Here is a 17937-nt window from a genome sequence, read left to right as displayed (position 1 = left end):
CTCTTAACTGTGGAGCCATCTTTCTAGCCCCTAGACTAAGAAGAGTTTTAAAGCCGGTTGTTAAAGCCAAGCACCTTGATGTTGGTGACTAGAAGGTGTTCAAGTGAGAAGGGAGCAGAAGCACCTGACAGGGCCCGAGACTAGGGCCGTCTTTGAAGCACGCTAGTCTAGCTCGGTTTCCTCTTAAAGGTGGGAAAAGATATACCATGCTTGGAGCAGTAACTAATTTTTGAACAAGGCCTTTGATCTCAGATTACAGGAAGTTAGCTTTGAACTTGCTCTGCAGTTGGAAGTTCACCAGCCTCACTCCTAACCAGCTGGGAGAGCTTGCTAAAGGAAAACTCCTCCGGAGAACTTTCAGAAACAGTCTTGACCAGAAGGCAGGAAGCAGTGCTGTGAACCCACAATGCACATGCGTTTTTCTTTTAAGATCAGATTGTGTAGAAATTCTCAAGAAATGTGGAGACCAGAACAAATTCCCTGAAGACCACACTGCTGAAAGTATCTGTGAGTTTCTGTCCCCTGCAGATGACCTGGAGAACTGCATCCCTCTGGATACATACCTCAGTAAGTAGTGTGGGCGTCTGCTCTTACAGCTCAGGGGCTTCTCTCACCCCTGCCCTTGCCCTTTGCCTTGGATGAGACCCTGTGTGTGGTGCTGCCAGCCCCGTTAGGTACTTCTCTTGTTGCTGTGGCAGAAATACTCATCCATCATCCAAAACATTTTAAAGGAAGAGGGTGTATCTTGCTCGCAGTCTGAGGATACAGGGGCAGCATGGTGGCAGGGGTATGAGGCAGGAGATCTGATTGGGAAGCAGAGAGGTGGTGCTTAGCTCACTTCTCTTCTTTAGTCCAGGGCCCCAGTTTATGGCATGGGGCTGTCCGTTAGGGCGGGTCTAATCTCTCTCACTCTCAGGAGTCCAGAGGTTTGTCTCCTAGGTGATTAGCACTGTCATCTTAAAATTTGTAAGCAGAAGTTGTATTTTATCTTTTGGAGGAAGTATGAACTTTTTACCAGTCAGGAGTTCTAAAGAGCATGATGTCACCAGAACATGAAACTTCCCCTAGGAAGCTGTCAGCTTTTGTCATCAGGAGCTGAGCCCGCTGAGTTCCTAAGGGAAGCGGAGCTTGCCTCACTACTTAAGCTTCTTCCTGCCAGATGCTTCTGCCAGGGAGCCGGGTCCCTCATGGAGGGATTCCAGGAGCTCCTAGACAGCAGTGGGAGCAGCGGGATAATTAGTGTTCGGGCTGCCACCAGGGGGCGGCAGTGCCGTTGGCTGGCCAACAAGAGCCTGCTTGCTGCCGTTCCCCCTTATGATTAAGCCCAGCTGCCCGTAACAGAACAGATGGAAGCGCAGAAAGCCCAGAGCGAGAAGTCCAGGATGTTTCTGGTGGCGTCAACAACAGGAATCAGGCCTTTCGCCCTTCTCCGCTCTGCTCAGATTTACTTCATGGACTTTACCGTCACACCATGGCTACTGGCGTTTTACCCAGCTTACTGTAGTTGATAAATGGGAGGAAAGATGAGAAGCAACTTCTTAACCTCAGGGGACACCTGTATTGTATGAAAAACTCAGATGGGTGATCTTTTTTAGCTTTGGACCCATAACCACCCTGAATAAAATTAAGAATCTATTAACAAAAGAGAAGAGAGGGTGGCGAATTTTTAGCCGGCAGTATCTGTTAGGTTCTCTCAAGATAAAAAGACCATGTCCCCTAACTTTTGTGACCAGTACTGAAAAAAGAGCATGCTAGGTGGGAACCCCTTGTGGCCTGGGAAGTTCCCCGGAAACCTGTACAGAGTGGTGGGGCTGGTGAGCCACGCCCCGCAGTTCTGCTGAGTCTGAGTGGGGCTGAGCATCAAGGAAGCAAAGCCCTAGCGGCTTAGAGCAGTGGGGTCTGCAGAGGAGGCTGATTCAGCAGGAGGGAGTGAAGGGTGCTGTAGTGTTTCTCTTCCTTCACAGGGTTTCAGAAGGTAAATAGAATTATGTTCTGGGGTTCGTATGATATAATTATCATTAGTGTCCTTCACATGCAATAGTATCCCTCTTACACATAAATACATGCTTGATTGCCATATCCCAAATATGTCTCATCTCTGAACAACTTACCACTTAAGTTACATGAGTTACCTTATTCTCTTCCAGATATTAGCCCATGTTAGTGTCTCTATTACCTAGTACCCAGGATCTTCTAAGTATATTGTAGGTGTCCCGCTAATAAATAAGTGATTGGCTGTGTTGTGATAAACTGATGAATGATGAGGAAATCCAGGGTTTAGTTAGGGCTTGTCAAAATCAGGCCTTGCTCTGTGCCTGTGAGCCCTCCATTTATTCAGCCACAAAGAAGCCAGATAACATGGAGACTTGGTATTTATTCTTTTAGATTGGTCCACTGATCTGTTTGGGGTTTTTCAGGGCCAAGTGCTTTAGGTAACATCATAGAAGAAGTGACTCATCCCTGTAACCCAAATCCTTGCCCAGCCAATGAGCTCTGTGAAGTGAACCGAAAAGGGTGTCCGTCTGGAGATCCCTGCCTTCCATATTCTTGTGTTCAAGGTAAGGGATGGAGGTTACAGGAGTGGGGTGGGCATGAGACATGCTGCTGGTGTTTCCCTATTAGAGTTGTCATTACACCCAGGTTACAGGGACTTTTTCTGTATTTTCCTGTAATGTTTAAGCATTTCCCATGAAAAAATGTATTTATTCAAACAAAGACACATAGAAGTTGTCGTTTCAATTGTAAGCTGATGCTGTCAATGCAAGTTATAGGGTCTCGACTACAGAGGAAAAGAGAAGCTTGAGCCAGTACTTTGTACCTTCTCATCCATGCCAGAAGTTTTTGAAAAACAGACTATCCATTGTTCCCGGTGTTCTTTTCTTCTCTGCAGCACATGGAAGAATGCTGTACTCACTGTGACACTGACCTCTCTGTAAAGGCTCACGTGTCCATGACTAGAGCTCTGCAGGAGAGTCGTTTGCCTAATGTGCAAAGCCTTGGAAACTCATTCCCCAGCGCCACAAAAACAGAACAGTTTTGGTGTGCGTGTGCATTCCTATAATCCCAGTGCTTGGGAGGTAGATGCTAAAGTTTCCAGAATTCAAGGTTACCCCCAGCTGCAGAAGGGATTTGAGGTCTGCCTGAGCAACATGAGAGCCTATTTCAATAAAAACAAAAAGATTAATGTTATGTTGAAATGCATACAAACAGCTGGCTGTGATGGTGCAGCCTTTTAATCCCAGCACTCGGGAGGCAGAGGCAGGTAGATCTGTGAGTTCGAGGACATCCTGGTCTACAGAGTGAGTTCCAGGACAGCCAGGGCTACATAATGAGACCTTGTCTCAAAAACCAAAAAACAGCAAAAAAAAAAAAAAAAAAAATCATAAGAAATGCAGACAAGTTTTGCTTCATATTACATATTGCACACTACAGGGATGTGCTTGACCACTGAGTCAAAAATTTAGCCCCTGAAAAATGTAGTTCATAGAATTTTGATAGTCTTTACCTCTGTCACTTGTTCCGAATTTAGTTGTAGTAACGTTGTGATTCTTTCTTATCTATTTCTGTGTTGAAGATGTTTATCATGTTAGAATCAACATTTTTAAATCTTAGAAGTTAAAAGGAGCAAAAAATGAACTAAGTGTGGTGTCTAAATGACATCTGCTTGAATAACACGATAGTGTGCCAGTTACCAACACTGATGAGTCTAGCTGCAAGGAGAGGGTGGGCGTTCTAAACCTCAGAGTGTCCACGGACACTGTGTTAGAGCTTAGCCAGTGTCTTCTTTACCTAGAAGATGGACATAGTGACAATGGTAGTGTCTCTATTCTGTATTCTATAACATGCTAGAGTTCCAGATTGTTTGTTAAGCTCGGAAAGTCCATTTTATGATAAATTAAAAATGCATTATCTAGAAAATGGGTTTTCCTTAAGCCCATCCAAATACTCAATTATTCTTTGAATTTATAGTTGTGTGTTTGTGTTCCATCACTAAAAATTGTCCTGGTCAAAAGTGCTCTAAGAAATAGTCAGTTCATACACTTCATTTAAAACATTTTATCATTTCTCAAATATGTTTGACCCAAAGAAGTAAAAAGCCATGTTTTTGTTGTTTGCTTATTTGTTCATTTTTTGATAAGATCTCACTACATAGTAGCCCAAGCCATTCTCCTGCCTCAGCCTTCCAAGTTCAGGTGTGTACTACTATGCTTGGCCAAAGCTATGTAGCTTCCTAATGTTTTTTGTATTAAACTGTAGTTAACTTCGGAGTACAAGTCCTTAATCACCCATAGAACATAGAATTTTATTTGAGAGGATATATATTTTTTTTGTCAGTGAGCAAAAGCAGTTCCTTAATTTGGTAAAAGCTCTATAAACATAATCTTTCAAAATTATTCATTTTTATGTGTTGGAGTGTTTTATCTGCATCTATGTATGTGGACCGTGAGAACTCAGTGCCCAAAGAAGCCAGAAGAGGGTGTTGGGTCCACTGGAGTTATAATGGTTGTGAGCCACCATGTGTGTGCTGGGAATTGAGCCTGGGTCCCCTGACAGAGCCGCTAGTGCTCTTAACTGCTGAGCCATCTCTCTAGCTCTGTAACCTGATCTTACAGTCTTTAGGAGATACCCACACCTAGAAGACTTCAAGTGTGTGTGATGTGAAGCATTGTCATAGAACAACACTGTCAGCTCAGTTTGGGTTTTGTCTATATTTTTATACAGGTTGCAAATTGGGAGAAGCTTCTGACTTCATTGTCCGTCAGGGGACCCTGATCCAGGTGCCGTCCTCTGCAGGGGAAGTTGGTTGTTACAAGATCTGTTCCTGTGGACAAAGTGGCCTCTTGGAAAACTGTATGGAGATGCACTGTATCGATCTCCAGAAGTCTTGTATTGTTGGAGGAAAAAGAAAAAGTGAGTCTTAAGCATACTCGTATTTGGTCTTACTACAGTCTGAGACTGGTTATCTTTACTTTGCACAAAGAATATTAGATGAGTTCTTGCTAAAGAGTACAATCTATGCATCATATATTCCAGGACAGGACTTTTCAAACTGTACAGAACACTCTGTGGGGGGTAGAGGGGTAGGAGGGTATTTTATTTGAAACAGGATCTTATTATCTAACAAGGCTAGCCTGGAGCTCACCACATAGCCTAGATTGGCTTTGAACCTACAATAATCCTCTGGCCTCTGTCTCCTGAGTGATGTGATTCCAGGCACCACCACAACCAACAAGGACTAGGACTTCTAAGTAGTCTTCCCAAGAAGAGCCTGCTGGTTAATCTCAGTGAACTCTGACTGTGTGCCAAGCATAATGCCATGACTTTTTCGTTTTGTTTTGTTTTTCGAGACAGGGTTTCTCTGTGTAGCTGTGGCTGTCCTGGAACTAGCTCTTGTAGACCAGGCTGGTCTAGAACTCACAGAGATCTACCTGTCTCTGCCTCCCGAGTGCGGGATTAAAGGCATGCGCCACCATCGCCCAGCATTTTTTTTTAAAAAAATTCCTAAGCAGGTTGCATAATGCCAAGTCTTGACCCACAGTATCTCTTAATTAGCTGAGTTCCTCTTTATGTAGTTATTGCTAGCATTGCTACCCTACTTCACAGCTGATGCTCATACAGCTGCCCTGCTAGGCACTGGGGCTCATGCCTACAATCCCAGCACTTGAGAGACTGAGAGGATTGCTCTGAGTCAGGCCACCCTAGGTGGCAGAGTGAACTCCAGGCCAGCCTGATATATATAGGGAAACCTGGATTGGGAGGAGACAATCTGCGGACAATAAAGATAGTTTCTAAGAATATACTGCTGCCTTTTAGACATGAGATCTCTGTGAGTTTGAGGCCAGCCTGGTCTACATAGCAAGCTCCAGGACAGCCAGGGCTACACAATGAGACCTTGTCTCAAAATAAATATCTTAGATTTAAGTCCCTAGTTTATGTATTCATAAGAAGAAGTCTTCTTTAAGAATTGATCTAAAACTTTTTGAGGTACTTGGAGGATGGTTCATTTGGCAAAGCACTTTGAGACAGCTTAAACTTGATTTCCCCATAACCCATGTAAAAGTGCTGGGCGTGGTGGCAGACATGTGTAACCCCAGTGCTGGGAGGCAGGAACCAACTCTGAAAATTTGTGCTCTGACATGCACATTCATACTGTGACACACGCGTGCATTCATACATGTAATAGATTTAGGATTTTTTAAACTTTGAAACAAATTTATGTTATTTTTTAGTGTGTGTGTCTCTGTGTGTCTCTGTGTATTTCTGTGTATGTGTGCCCGTGCCACAGCCTATCTGTGGACATCAGAGAACAACCTGGGGGAATTGATTCTCTCCTCCACCATAGGTCCTGGGGATTGTCTTCAGGCTTGTCAGCAAGCTTCTCTATCCACAGAGCCATCTCACATTCCTGTAGTCTATTTCTTGGTACATAATATGATTGATGTTTTCTTTCTTTTAGGTCATGGAACATCCTTCAATATTGACTGCAACGTCTGTTCTTGTTTTGCTGGCAATTTAGTGTGTTTCGGCCGTCCGTGCCTCAGTGAGCACAGTTCAGATGATGACCGTAGCACCTTCACAGGTAGCCTCGGGCATCCAGAGCCCATCCTCCAGGGGCCATCATTCCTTGCACTCATCTTTCTTCTAGGCATTGCAAGAATTGCCCTAACTGCAAATGTACATAGTAATATCAGTATCAAATCTGAGTACAATATACCATCCTCTTTGACTCTCTGCTTCCCCCACCGCTGTTTGTAAAGGAGCCCATATGCAGCCCTATTGAGGCAGTCTAAGGTGTCCGTGTACTTTCTAAGTTTGTTTCTCATCGGGTTCTCTCCAGCCTTCCTCATACATTGTTTGCTTAGGCTCCCACAAACAATACCGGGCACTGCTTTCTCGACTTTACAGTACTTGAGAATATGGTGTTGTGCTGACACCAGCGCCGACAGATGCAAACCTGGCGCTCTGATGGACCTTTTCTCCTCTGAAGCTGCCGCAGCAGTGGTAGCAGCACTGTTCTCTAGTCTCCTGGTGTCTGCCTTTCCAAGAACTGACATACCTTTGGTTCCCAGGAAAAATGGCATTGGTATTAGGTAGCTCTGCTTGTCCCCGTTTTCACCAGTGTAATGGCAGCTCGATTCCTTCTCTGAGGTTGATAGAACACTGTGGGGAAGAAAGACAAGAAGAGGATTTACTAGCCTTGTGCCAGCCCATCAGAAATAAAAAAAGCCCTGCAGAGTGGTGAGGGCAACAACAGAAGTAGACATTCAGGGTGCCCCACCCCACGTGAGTCCCATGAGCGCCTTGCTCCCGCAGCTGTTGCCTCTCAGCTGCTCCTTGTCTGCTGTTCATTCTGTCTAGAGAAGCCACAGTAGGATGTGGGGATTAAGGAGTGGACTAAAGTCTTGGAAGTCATTTACTATTTATTATAAATAACATCTAAAAGTGTTTATGGAAGGACCCATGTTTCCCGTGGTCCCTGCCATTCTGCAGTAACTCAAACAATGCCAGTTTAACTGGCAGACTCTAAGGGATTCTACTAGCCCAAAACTGTACCAGAGATTTTTGTGACTTAGTGTCCCAGTCTAAACATGACTTGGAGAGAGGCAGTCATAAAATTTTGTATTATTTTGGTATTATCTTTTAACATTCAGGAAATTCCCAAGCTAGACTTCAGTTACTTGGTTTCCAAGTATGATCAGGAAAGTGGCAGATCAGGAAAATGAACCTTATCATTTCTGCCTATAGCCTCTCTGCCTGGGTCAGTGTCGGAGACACCCATCTCTCTGCCTGGGTCAGTGTCGGAGACACCCATCTCTCTGCCTGGGTCAGTGTCGGAGACACCCATCTCTCTGCCTGGGTCAGTGTTGGAGACACCCATCTCTCTGCCTGGGTCAGTGTTGGAGACACCCAACCATTAAGTAGCAGTGAAAAGGACAAAAGAAATGCCATCTTGCAGAGAAATAGCTATCTGTAATAAATATAGAACTTAACTCTCTTTAAAGTCTTTATCAGAACCAGATATGGTGGCACACACCTTAGACCCCAGCACTGGAGAGACTGAGACAGGTGGATCTCTGAGTTTGAGGCCAACCTGGTCTACATGGTGAGACCCTGTCCAAAAAAAAACTATTTCAGGGTTCAAGGATTGTGGGAGAGATTTGTCTTGTTTTGCTTTTGTTTTTTCCTGAGTTTATGTACAATTCCATTTTAACATGATTTGTTAGTGGTTTGCCTTCATCAAGACATATAGAAAGGGGTGTGTGTGCTCATTTGAGTCTGTTCCCTCCCTTCAGGTCTGCCCTGTAACTGTGACGATCAGTTTGTCCCAGTGTGTGCACAGAATGGACGCACTTACCCCAGTGCCTGCATCGCCCGCTGTGTGGGTCTCCAAGACCATCAGTTTGAGTTTGGACCTTGTGTCTCTAAGGATCCCTGTAATTCTAACCCCTGCCCAAAAAGCCAAAGGTAAGTTAAATGCTACTGCTTTTCTTCAGCCAAAGACTAGTGCTTCTCAAGTCTCTGCTGTTCGTGTCCCACACGATGAGAATGCAAAAGGGGATGAAGCAGTCTGGCTCACGTGTGTAGTCCCAGCACTTGGGGCATTGAAGCTGGAGAGATCTATGTATCATGTGTATACAGTGCCCTCAGATGCCAGAGGAGGGCTTCAGGTCTGGAACTGGAATTACAGGCTCTTGTGGGTTGCCTTGTGGGTGCTGGGAATTGAACAAGGTTCCTCTGACCACTGAGCCAGCTCTTCAGCCTCTGAGCCAGTTTTCAATGCACAGATTGGGCTCAGATGTAACTGAGTGGAAGATCCCTTTCCTAGCATGAGTAAGACTCTGGGTTCAATTCCCAGCACCAAAAACGAAAAGGAAGGAAGGAAGGAAGGAAGGAAGGAAGGAAGGAAGGAAGGAAGGAAGGAAGGAAGGAAGGAAGGAAGGAAGGAAGGAAGGAAGGAGAAAAAGGAAAAAACACATTCCCCATTCCCTTTGGATCACTGTCTGCAAAGGTTCTTACCTGTGTGAAATATCTCTGGAAGAAAAAGGAAGGCATAGCTGAGAATGGCTGCCTCTAGGAAAGGGAGCCCGGTGTGGAACCTGGGGTGTGGAGAGGAAGCTTATTTGCCCAATGCAAATCACACCTTTTCTTTTTGTCCACGGGTTTGTGCTCTCTGTTCAAAGCAATAATTTTGGTTTGGGTTTTTTTTAAAGAAAAGTTTATATTCCCTCAGATATCTACTGAAACACCACACATTTTTCTAAACATTAGGACACAGCATGAATCAAGACAGACTTGATCATTTTACTTAAATTTGCCCTCCAGATTCTCTGATTTTTCCTGTGATCCTCTTATTTCTGTAAGAAAATTCTTGGTGTGTGTATAGTATATATGTATGATATGTGTATATATGTGTACTTGTGAGTGTGGACATGCATTCCACAGGAGACTTTCAGGAGTTGATTTTTTATTCTGTCTTGTTTGAGATGAGGTCTCTCTCATTGCTTCCGCGACTATATTGTGTACTTCAGGTGCTCTGGGAAAGCCTCCTGTTTCTGCCACCCATGAGTCTGTAGGAGGGCTGGGATCGCAGGTGTGTGTTTATGTGTGTGTGTGTGTGTGTGCGCTGCTACACCTCCCATGTGTCTGTAGGAGGGCTGGGACCGCAGGTGTGTGTTTGTGTGTGTGTGTGTGTGTGTGTGTGTGCTGCCACACCTCCCATGTGTCTGTAGGAGGGCTGGGACCGCAGGTGTGTGTTTGTGTGTGTGTGTGTGTGTGTGTGTGCTGCCACACCTCCCATGTGTCTGTAGGAGGGCTGGGACCGCAGGTGTGTGTTTGTGTGTGTATGTGTGTGTGTGTGCTGCCACACCTCCCATGTGTCTGTAGGAGGGCTGGGACTGCAGGTGTGTGTGTGTGTGTGTGTGTGTGTGTGTGTGTGTTGCCACACCTCCATGTGTCTGTCTGTAGGAGGGCTGGGACTGCAGGTTTGGCTGCCACAGCTGTCTTTCGTGTGGGCTCTGGGGCCAAGCTCAGGCCATCCATCAGGCTTGTGCAGCATGTGTTTCTGCCCCTGAGCACCCGCATCAGCCCCAGCCCTCTTGTTTCCATATACTCAACTTGATCAGTTTTGTTCTCTCTGGATTACCAAGTATTCTCCAATACCCTTGGCTCTCATACCTTCCTTGTCAGGTGCCATTCTAGAAAGGACTTGCTTCTGTGGCATCCTCTCAGTGCAGAAGCACCCAGCATCAACCCTCCTATCCAGGAGGCACAGAAGCCTGAATTTTTAGTATGAAAAGTGAAGCCTTTCTTAAGATAGACTCCTGCTAATCAAGCTAAAAATTAGGTACCTAGACAAGTGTGGTGTCATACTCCTCTAAACCCACATTCAGAAGGCAGGCAGATCTTTATGAGTTCAAGGTCAGCCTGGTAAGTATAGGAAGTTTCAGGAGACCTTGCCTAAAGAACTGAAGCATCTGGAAGTGATGTGTTGTTATTGACTATGACCTCAGTGCTGGACCCCACCCATTGTTGGACTCATATCAGGACTTGTGCTCCACGTATGATTCCCCAGCTTTTACCCTCTATTTTACCACCCCACCCTCACCCTGCGTACCCCTCCCCACTCCACATCCTGGCTGTGGCTGTTCATCAGCCTCGCCTGCTTGTTTCCTCCTTACCCACCAGGCTCCAGTTAGAACACCCTCTCTGTGTGTCCCCATTTGTTCCCTCTGAGCAGTGTGTCTGCCATGTTCTAGTCTAACTGCTCTTCTCATACACTCCATTGACCTGTCTCTCTCCTTGGCTTCCTGTGCCACCCACATCCACCACAGTCCTCCATGCTTCTGTTCACCGGCTGGTTTTCATCGTTTTTCAGATGTGTGCCAAAACCGCAAGTTTGCCTGACAACCTTTGATACATTTGGCTGTAGCCAGTATGAGTGTGTGCACAGACAGCTCACCTGTGAGCAGGTCCGAGATCCTGTGTGTGACACGGAGCACGTGGAGCACAGCAATCTCTGCACGCTGTACCAAAGAGGAAAGAGCCTCTCTTACAGAGGCCCCTGCCAGGTATGTCAGTCGCTGCCAAACCACGTATGCCATGACCTTTCCAGACCACAGAGTGAGTCCTCTGCTGAGAAGGGAGCAGTGTGGCTCTGTGGAGGAGGACAGAAGCAAGTGGACCCTGGCTTCAAGTCACTCCTAGGGAAAGACTAAGGCTTCGCACCCGGTTTGGTCATTGTCATTCATTTGTTCACAGTTTTGTGGGCTGCCATAGAAAACAAATAAGGAAGAAAAGTGATCTCCCCACTTGTGCCCCCACTTCCTACTTCCCATCTTCTACCTCCCGCTGTGTTGAAGTGAGATGCAAATCTCTAAGACTTGTTTCACACAGGCCTACCTCAGTCTTTTAGGCTTGTGAAATCTAGCTTCCAGGACAGCCTCCTTGGAGCCCCTCACCACCTTCCTGGTTCTTGCTGACCCCTCTGCTGGGAGACTCCCGTCTTTGGTCCAGCATCACTTGCCTGCAAGCCACTAATACTAGACATGCTCTCCATCCACAGTAGAGAAAGCCCCTTCGGCTTGTCTGGCTACTGTTTCCTCTGGAGCTGGTGTCCTGCTTACAGACACCATCTGCTCTGACTGCCCCCTTCTCTTCATCCTTGCTCAGTCTTCTCAGCTCTGGGGTGTTTCTGAGGTCTAACTGCCTAATAGGTACTGCTCTGCTCATCGCTCTACCGTCCCTCCCTTCCTACATCCAGTATGAAGAGCCATCTTTTTTTTTAAAATTGATTTTATTGGGCTCTACATTTTTCTCTGCTCCCCTCCCTTTCTCTCCCCTCCCCTTCAGCCGTCTCCCATGGTCCCCATGCTCCCAGTTGATTCAGGAGAGAAGAGCAATCTTTTTATTCAGTCCTCCATGACTACTAAGAGAATCTGAGGGAAGGAGTGGCAAGGGGATATTTTGACTTGTTTCTGTTTCAGAATGAGCACCCAAGTTTCAAAGGCTTTCCATCCTGAGACAGCCCATTATGAATTCCACCTCCAGGGCTTTAGAGGCTCCCCACAACTTAGACCTGTGTCTTTTCACTTCCTAACCACAGTGAGGACACTCTGTGTTCACAGGAGTTTCCCGGCTAAGAGTTACTTGTCTTTCCTCAGCCCTTCTGCAGAGCCACTGAGCCTGTCTGTGGGCACAACGGTGAGACCTACAGCAGTGTGTGTGCCGCCTACTCGGACCGTGTGGCAGTGGACTACTATGGGCCGTGCCAGGCTGTCGGGGTCCTCTCTGAACACAGTGCTGTGGCCGAGTGTGCTGCAGTGAAGTGCCCTTCACTCTCAGCTATAGGCTGCAACCCCATCATTCCACCTGGTAAGCTGGAAGTATTCGGGGGCAGGGGTGGGGCCAGAAAGATTTGCTGACCCACCCCTAGAACATGAGCCCTGAGAAGAGAGTTCAGCAGCCTGTAAACTTTGAAAAGTCATAATCCCAGCACTCAGGGCTGAGACAGGAAGATATAGGCACCTGCGGTACAGTACAAGACCCTGTCCAGAAAAACAAAATGTTCAAGAGACCCACGTGCCAGTTATTCAGAACTAACTCCAAAGCTATGGACTGCCTTAGTGTTTGCTCTGCTGACATCAGAACAGCATAGGGGAGAACTGCCTCCGAGGGACTTGGGTTCAAATCCTAGCACCGATACAGTGGCTCACAGCCATCTGTACTAGAGTTCTAGGGAATCCTATGTCTTCTTATGACCTCTCTGGCACCAAGTGCACACATGGCACACATACATACATGCAGGCAAAACATTCACATAAATCAAATGAATGGATCTATTTTTAAAATTAAAAAGAAAACAACAGCTTTTTTCTATCAAAATCTTACATCAGGCATCAATATATAAGCAGGAAAAGTAGCATTTAAATAAAAAAATTAGGAATACTGGGTTAAATGCTGGGTTTACTTATTTTAAAATACCTGAACAATTAACAAGTAGTTGAATGGATAGTTGAAGTGTTTTGATGAACACAAACATTTGTAATTGAGAGAAGCAAAGAGAGTTGACTTAATTGTGCAGCCAGAAGGCTCTGTTCACACAGACAGCTGTGAGCATAGTGTTGTAGACAGTGGACAGTGAATTATGCTCATCAGTGAGCCTTCATTCCAGACCCGCACACACAGGCTACCCTGGGTCTTCCAAGTCTCCCTCTGTAGCTCACCAAGGATTCGCTAAGCCTCCACTATGTTCAGGACATTCTTTTAAGCACCAGGGACCCAGCAGTTAACAAACAAAGCCTCTTCCCTCGTGGAGATCACATTCCATGGAAGGAACATAAGGCTCCCTGCAGATCCAAACTGCCAAGCCAGAACTGCCTGATGGAGTGAAGAGATGGTGAACTCTGTTAAATGTGGTATGAGACTTGACTGTCTCGTCCCTCACTATGGTAGTTTGGAAAATCTCATGTGAGCAAGCACTCGGAACTTCTGAAGCTCCCTTGTGCAGACAGAACATCGAAGGCCCAGCACAAGTTTCTGAGCAGGACCAGAGCATGAGATGAGAAGCGGGCGGGTCTGGTGTGCCGTTGTCCTGAGCATTGCCCTCCGGGGGGGGGGCGGGGGGTATCAGGATGGAGGGATGGCTCTAGGATCCTGGGCTGGTCGTCGAGCACAGCTGCAGATAAACCATCAGGAAGGACAGATGAAGGCCACTTCACCAGTCATTTTAGATTCTCCTTGCTTTAATTCTGAACTCACAAAAATGATTTCTTTTCTGTTACAGGTGCTTGTTGCCCATTGTGTGCTGGGATGTTACGGGTTTTATTTGACAAAGTAAAACTGGACACCATTGCTAAGGTAAATTGCTCCATATGCCAGGTACTGTTGAAAGCACATTGCTAAACTCAGGAATCCTGGAGAGGAGATGTCCTGTCCCTGTGCAGAGATAAAGAACCTGAGGTCATACAGATCATAACAGAACAAGGGTAACTGACCTCTGCTCCTCCCTGCCACGTGCTTTCTTAGGAAAAGTCTCTGCCAGCTCAAAGAGCATGGTCACGGCCAGGAGGCCAGCAGTAGTAGAAATCCAGATGGTCTCTGCACCCATCATCATCCCAGCACCCATTCCTCCTAGGAGCTACCTTCCCTGTCTGTCTTTCCCTTTTGGGAGCCAAGACTTTAGTGATGTAATAAGCAGAAACTTGCCGCTACCTAGAGGACCCTTCCTGTCTGTTGTCACCTGTTTCCACGGGACTTTGCTTCCCTCCAGTTCAGAGCAGGTGCTTTTTGAGAAGTGCTCACGGGACTGGAGAGACAGCTCAGTTGGGTGCTTTCCTCTGTCACTTCTGCCTGTGTTTAGAGACAGGATCTCTCTCATCAGCCAGAATGCCTGGCAAGCAGGCCCCGGGGTCTTCCTGTCTCTGCCTCCTCAGCACTGAGATTGTAAGTGTGTCCCACCACATGCAGAATTCTTACATTCAGACCCAGGTCCTCGGCAAGCTCCTAGCCAATGACAGACCTTGTCTTGAAGAACAAGAAGATGGGTCCATGGTGCAGCGCCTGTGCAGAGCACTTCTGCCCCTTCTGAAGACTCAGACTCAGTTCCCAGCACCCACGTCAGGCAGCTCACAGCCACCTGTTGCTCTGGCCTCCGTGGTACCTGCACACATGCACATGTACCCATATAAGATATACCTACAAATAATTATTTTTTAAAAAAAATTTTTTTAACTTTTCGAGACAGCTTTCTCTGTGGCTTTTTGGTTCCTGTCCTGGAACTAGCTCTTCTAGACCAGGCTGGCCTCAAACTCACAGAGATCTGCCTGCCTCTGCCTCCCGAGTGCTGGGATTAAAGGCGTGCGCCACCACCACCCGGCTTATTTTTTAAAATTTTTTTGAGTTACTTAGGACCCTATTTCAAACACAGAAAGAGCCTAAATAAATAAACAGCATTTCTGAGCTGTTTATGCTGGTACACGATTACCATAAAGCTAGCAAGGCTGAGGCAAGAGGTTTATGAGTTTAAAGCTAGCCTGGTCTATACAGCAAGACCCTGCTCAAGCCAGAGTACTTCTGGTGGGGGTTAATTTTGGCTGCACACCTCTGTAGACAGCCCAAACCCCATTCACTGGACACTGGGTGGCAGGATTCTGACCAGCAGAGCCGAACTTGGTGCCGAGCGCCGGTCAAAGAGCCTCTCCAGCTTCAGCTGAAGCAGACGGAGTAGCCTAGGCAGCAAGAGGCTTCCTCTTCAGGTCCTGGAAATGTCTCCTAGGTGACCAACAAGAAGCCAGTAACAGTTCTGGAGATTCTTCAGAAGATCCGCATGCACGTGTCTGTCCCACAGTGTGATGTGTTTGGATACCTGAGCATCGAATCCGAAATTGTGATCCTGATTATTCCTGTCGACCACTCTCCAAAAGCTTTGCAGGTGGGGCTCGCACACATTCTGCAGCCATTTGTCAATCTAGAGTTGGTGAACTTACAGTGAGGGTGGGGGACCCAAAGCAGGGCTGGGAGAGGACCGAGAGTGAGGAAACGGGAGCACTTTGGAAAGAGCAAGGCAGCCTCTATGGCCGAGTCTGTTCTGGGGCCTGAGGCTGGGCACACTAAGTCCACCCCACCCTTGTGCAAATGAGGCAGCCAAGGCCTGGGGAGTAGGACACTGGCATGGGCCAAGCCAAAGCCTCTAGTCTCTCTGGAGGAAGATCCGTCAGAGGCAGTCTCCAGGGCCCTAAGTCCTTCTTCCTCTCAGATCAGGGTGCCCTGGAACCTCACTCTGTAGGTCCAAGTTTCGGTAAAAGTAGTGAGGATTCATGGGAAGGGTGAATGGGAGCAGTTCCAGCTGCCTCATCCCAACCCTGTCTCCATGCCTACGGAAAGCATCCCTACGGCTGTGTCTAACTGGTCACTGTCTCTAGAGGTAGGCAGTGGGTGCTATGGCACTGTGCAAAACCAAAAATTGTTGACTGACTAGGGTAGTGGACATGCAGTTTCTGATTTCCATTAATGCCCTACATGTGTGTAATAAGTTAAGGCCTGGACTTAACCTTACTATACAGTAAAGGCAGAAGGAAAAGAAACTGTCTCTGTGGTCATTCTCCTTTTGACATGTGTTTGGAATTTGCTTGACTGGACCTTTTCTGAGGTTTTCTAGTGAAAGGATCTTTCTCTTGCAGATTGAGGCCTGCAATAAGGAAGCAGAGAAAATCGAGTCCCTCATCAACTCCGACAGCCCCACTCTGGCGTCCCATGTCCCCCTCTCTGCCCTTATCATTTCCCAGGTGCAGGTCTCCAGAAGCCTTCCATCCTCTGCTGCTGGGGGCAGGTCTCCCTGCCCCTCCCTGCTCCTCTTTAGCCTGGGCCTCACTGTGTACTTGCTCTGAACTCGTCCCTGACTGCCTTCCTTGACTCGGCCGTCCCACCTTGTGAAAGACGTCAGGACTGCTAGCTGGTGGCCGAGCAAGAGCACGCGTCACCTCTTAGCCCTACACAGTATTTTTTTTAATCTGCCAATGTTAGGGGTTTTGCCTTGATTCTGAAATGATAAACTAGGCTCCCCCAGTATAAAGGAAATCCCTTGCTGGTGGGCCACTGGGTTACAGTTTACATTTTGCTCAGTAGATGAGTCCGCTTCTCCAAAGGAAAGTTACCGTCACTGGTCAGTGAGATGGTCACTTTATAGAAGGAGGCCCCTTTTCGTGTCCTGTAAGGGTTGAGGCTGTGCTGTGCTTGTCTCTGTGTCTGGAAGCTGAGGGCTCAGTGGAAAGCCACTTCTGGGACGGTACGGAAGGGGAGAGAGCTTCTTTGACATGATCACAGGCTGATTCCACGGAAAGTTAAGGCAGGACTCTAATGTGCTTAGCAAAGGCAACCAAGTAGCACTCACGTACCTGCTTGCAGTTTGTGCCTGTGAACGGGGGCAGCCCCACTCATCCAAGTATATTGTGTCGTGCAGTTTTATATTAGCCACTCGTCAGTACTCACCAAGTTCAGAGACTTTAAACCAACTGCTGCTGCTATATAATTGCCAAAAAGTAAGATAATTAGTAGTTCATGTAAATAGTACATGATTTCTTAATTTTATTATGAAGAAGGTGAATAGCCATATTTGTAAAATGACAATCATATGTGTTAGCCCTATACTTTCCGTTCATGAAGACACATTTGCTTTTTGTGGTGTGCACATTATGGATAAATGTCTGTCTTTCTTTTTATATAGAATTATAAAGAATGTGGTTTATATATTTAAAATGTCAGACTAAGTATTAAAATGTTTGCATGTTGTCTAAGGAATTGGATACTTTGAATGTTTCACAGTTTGAAATAAGCTATTAATGTAATACTTCTTGTTTGTATGCACCTGAACTTAGATTTTTACATGAAGTATTTTTCAATGTTACATGTACCCTCTGAAATATAGCAATATGCTTATTATACCAAAATGTTGTTGAAAAGTAGGCACTTAAAGCCTTCAGAGGATCTCAGTGCTGATGTTAATGTAGCCTCTGTTGCAATTACCTATTTCTGTCTAAATGTCTTCAACATACTAGACTATATTGTATATATATTCTATATATAGTATATTGTAATATACTATATATAGTATTCAGCAATATGCTAGAAAGCTTCTCTATTTTAATAAAAGTAATTTTATATGATCATGTGTATTTCCAGGTAATGTGGACATTCAGATTGAAACTGTTTCTCACCCTCAAGTGAGTTGTGTGTACAGTGGGAAGTTCTGGAGTGACATCATCCCAAGCCAAGTCCTCTGGGGGAGTGGAACAATTGTATTGAACACCCAGCACATTCAGAGGGCAGGCAGTGGTAGAATCAGGAGCAAACTCTAGCTTCAACTGTTCCAGGACAGAAACAGATAGGCAGGTCTGTTCCATTGGCCTCATGTTCCAGCTCCAGGGTGAAGTGTGGAAGTGT

At 46.2% G+C, this 17937-nt stretch overlaps 1 protein-coding gene across 2 annotated transcripts in view; it reads left to right on the top strand.

Moving 5' to 3' along the window:
• Positions 1–17651, top strand: part of Reck (reversion inducing cysteine rich protein with kazal motifs) — a 65280-nt gene extending 47629 nt beyond the window's left edge. For both annotated transcript variants that reach the window (XM_057790914.1, XM_057790916.1), the window contains 10 exons: positions 431–567; positions 2418–2558; positions 4723–4911; positions 6458–6580; positions 8295–8466; positions 10877–11069; positions 12162–12372; positions 13784–13857; positions 15275–15430; positions 16179–17651. In XM_057790914.1, the coding sequence (XP_057646897.1) occupies positions 431–567; positions 2418–2558; positions 4723–4911; positions 6458–6580; positions 8295–8466; positions 10877–11069; positions 12162–12372; positions 13784–13857; positions 15275–15430; positions 16179–16385 (1603 nt within the window). In that variant the 3' untranslated portion in view covers positions 16386–17651. The remainder of the gene's footprint in view (positions 1–430; positions 568–2417; positions 2559–4722; positions 4912–6457; positions 6581–8294; positions 8467–10876; positions 11070–12161; positions 12373–13783; positions 13858–15274; positions 15431–16178) is intronic.
• The last annotated feature ends 286 nt before the right edge of the window (positions 17652–17937 follow it).

The sequence above is a fragment of the Chionomys nivalis genome, chromosome 16 (assembly GCF_950005125.1).
Source record: "Chionomys nivalis chromosome 16, mChiNiv1.1, whole genome shotgun sequence".
NCBI lineage: Eukaryota > Metazoa > Chordata > Mammalia > Rodentia > Cricetidae > Chionomys > Chionomys nivalis.
The sequence above is the reverse complement of the archived record's forward strand: the minus strand, read 5'-3'. Positions and strand labels throughout refer to the sequence as shown.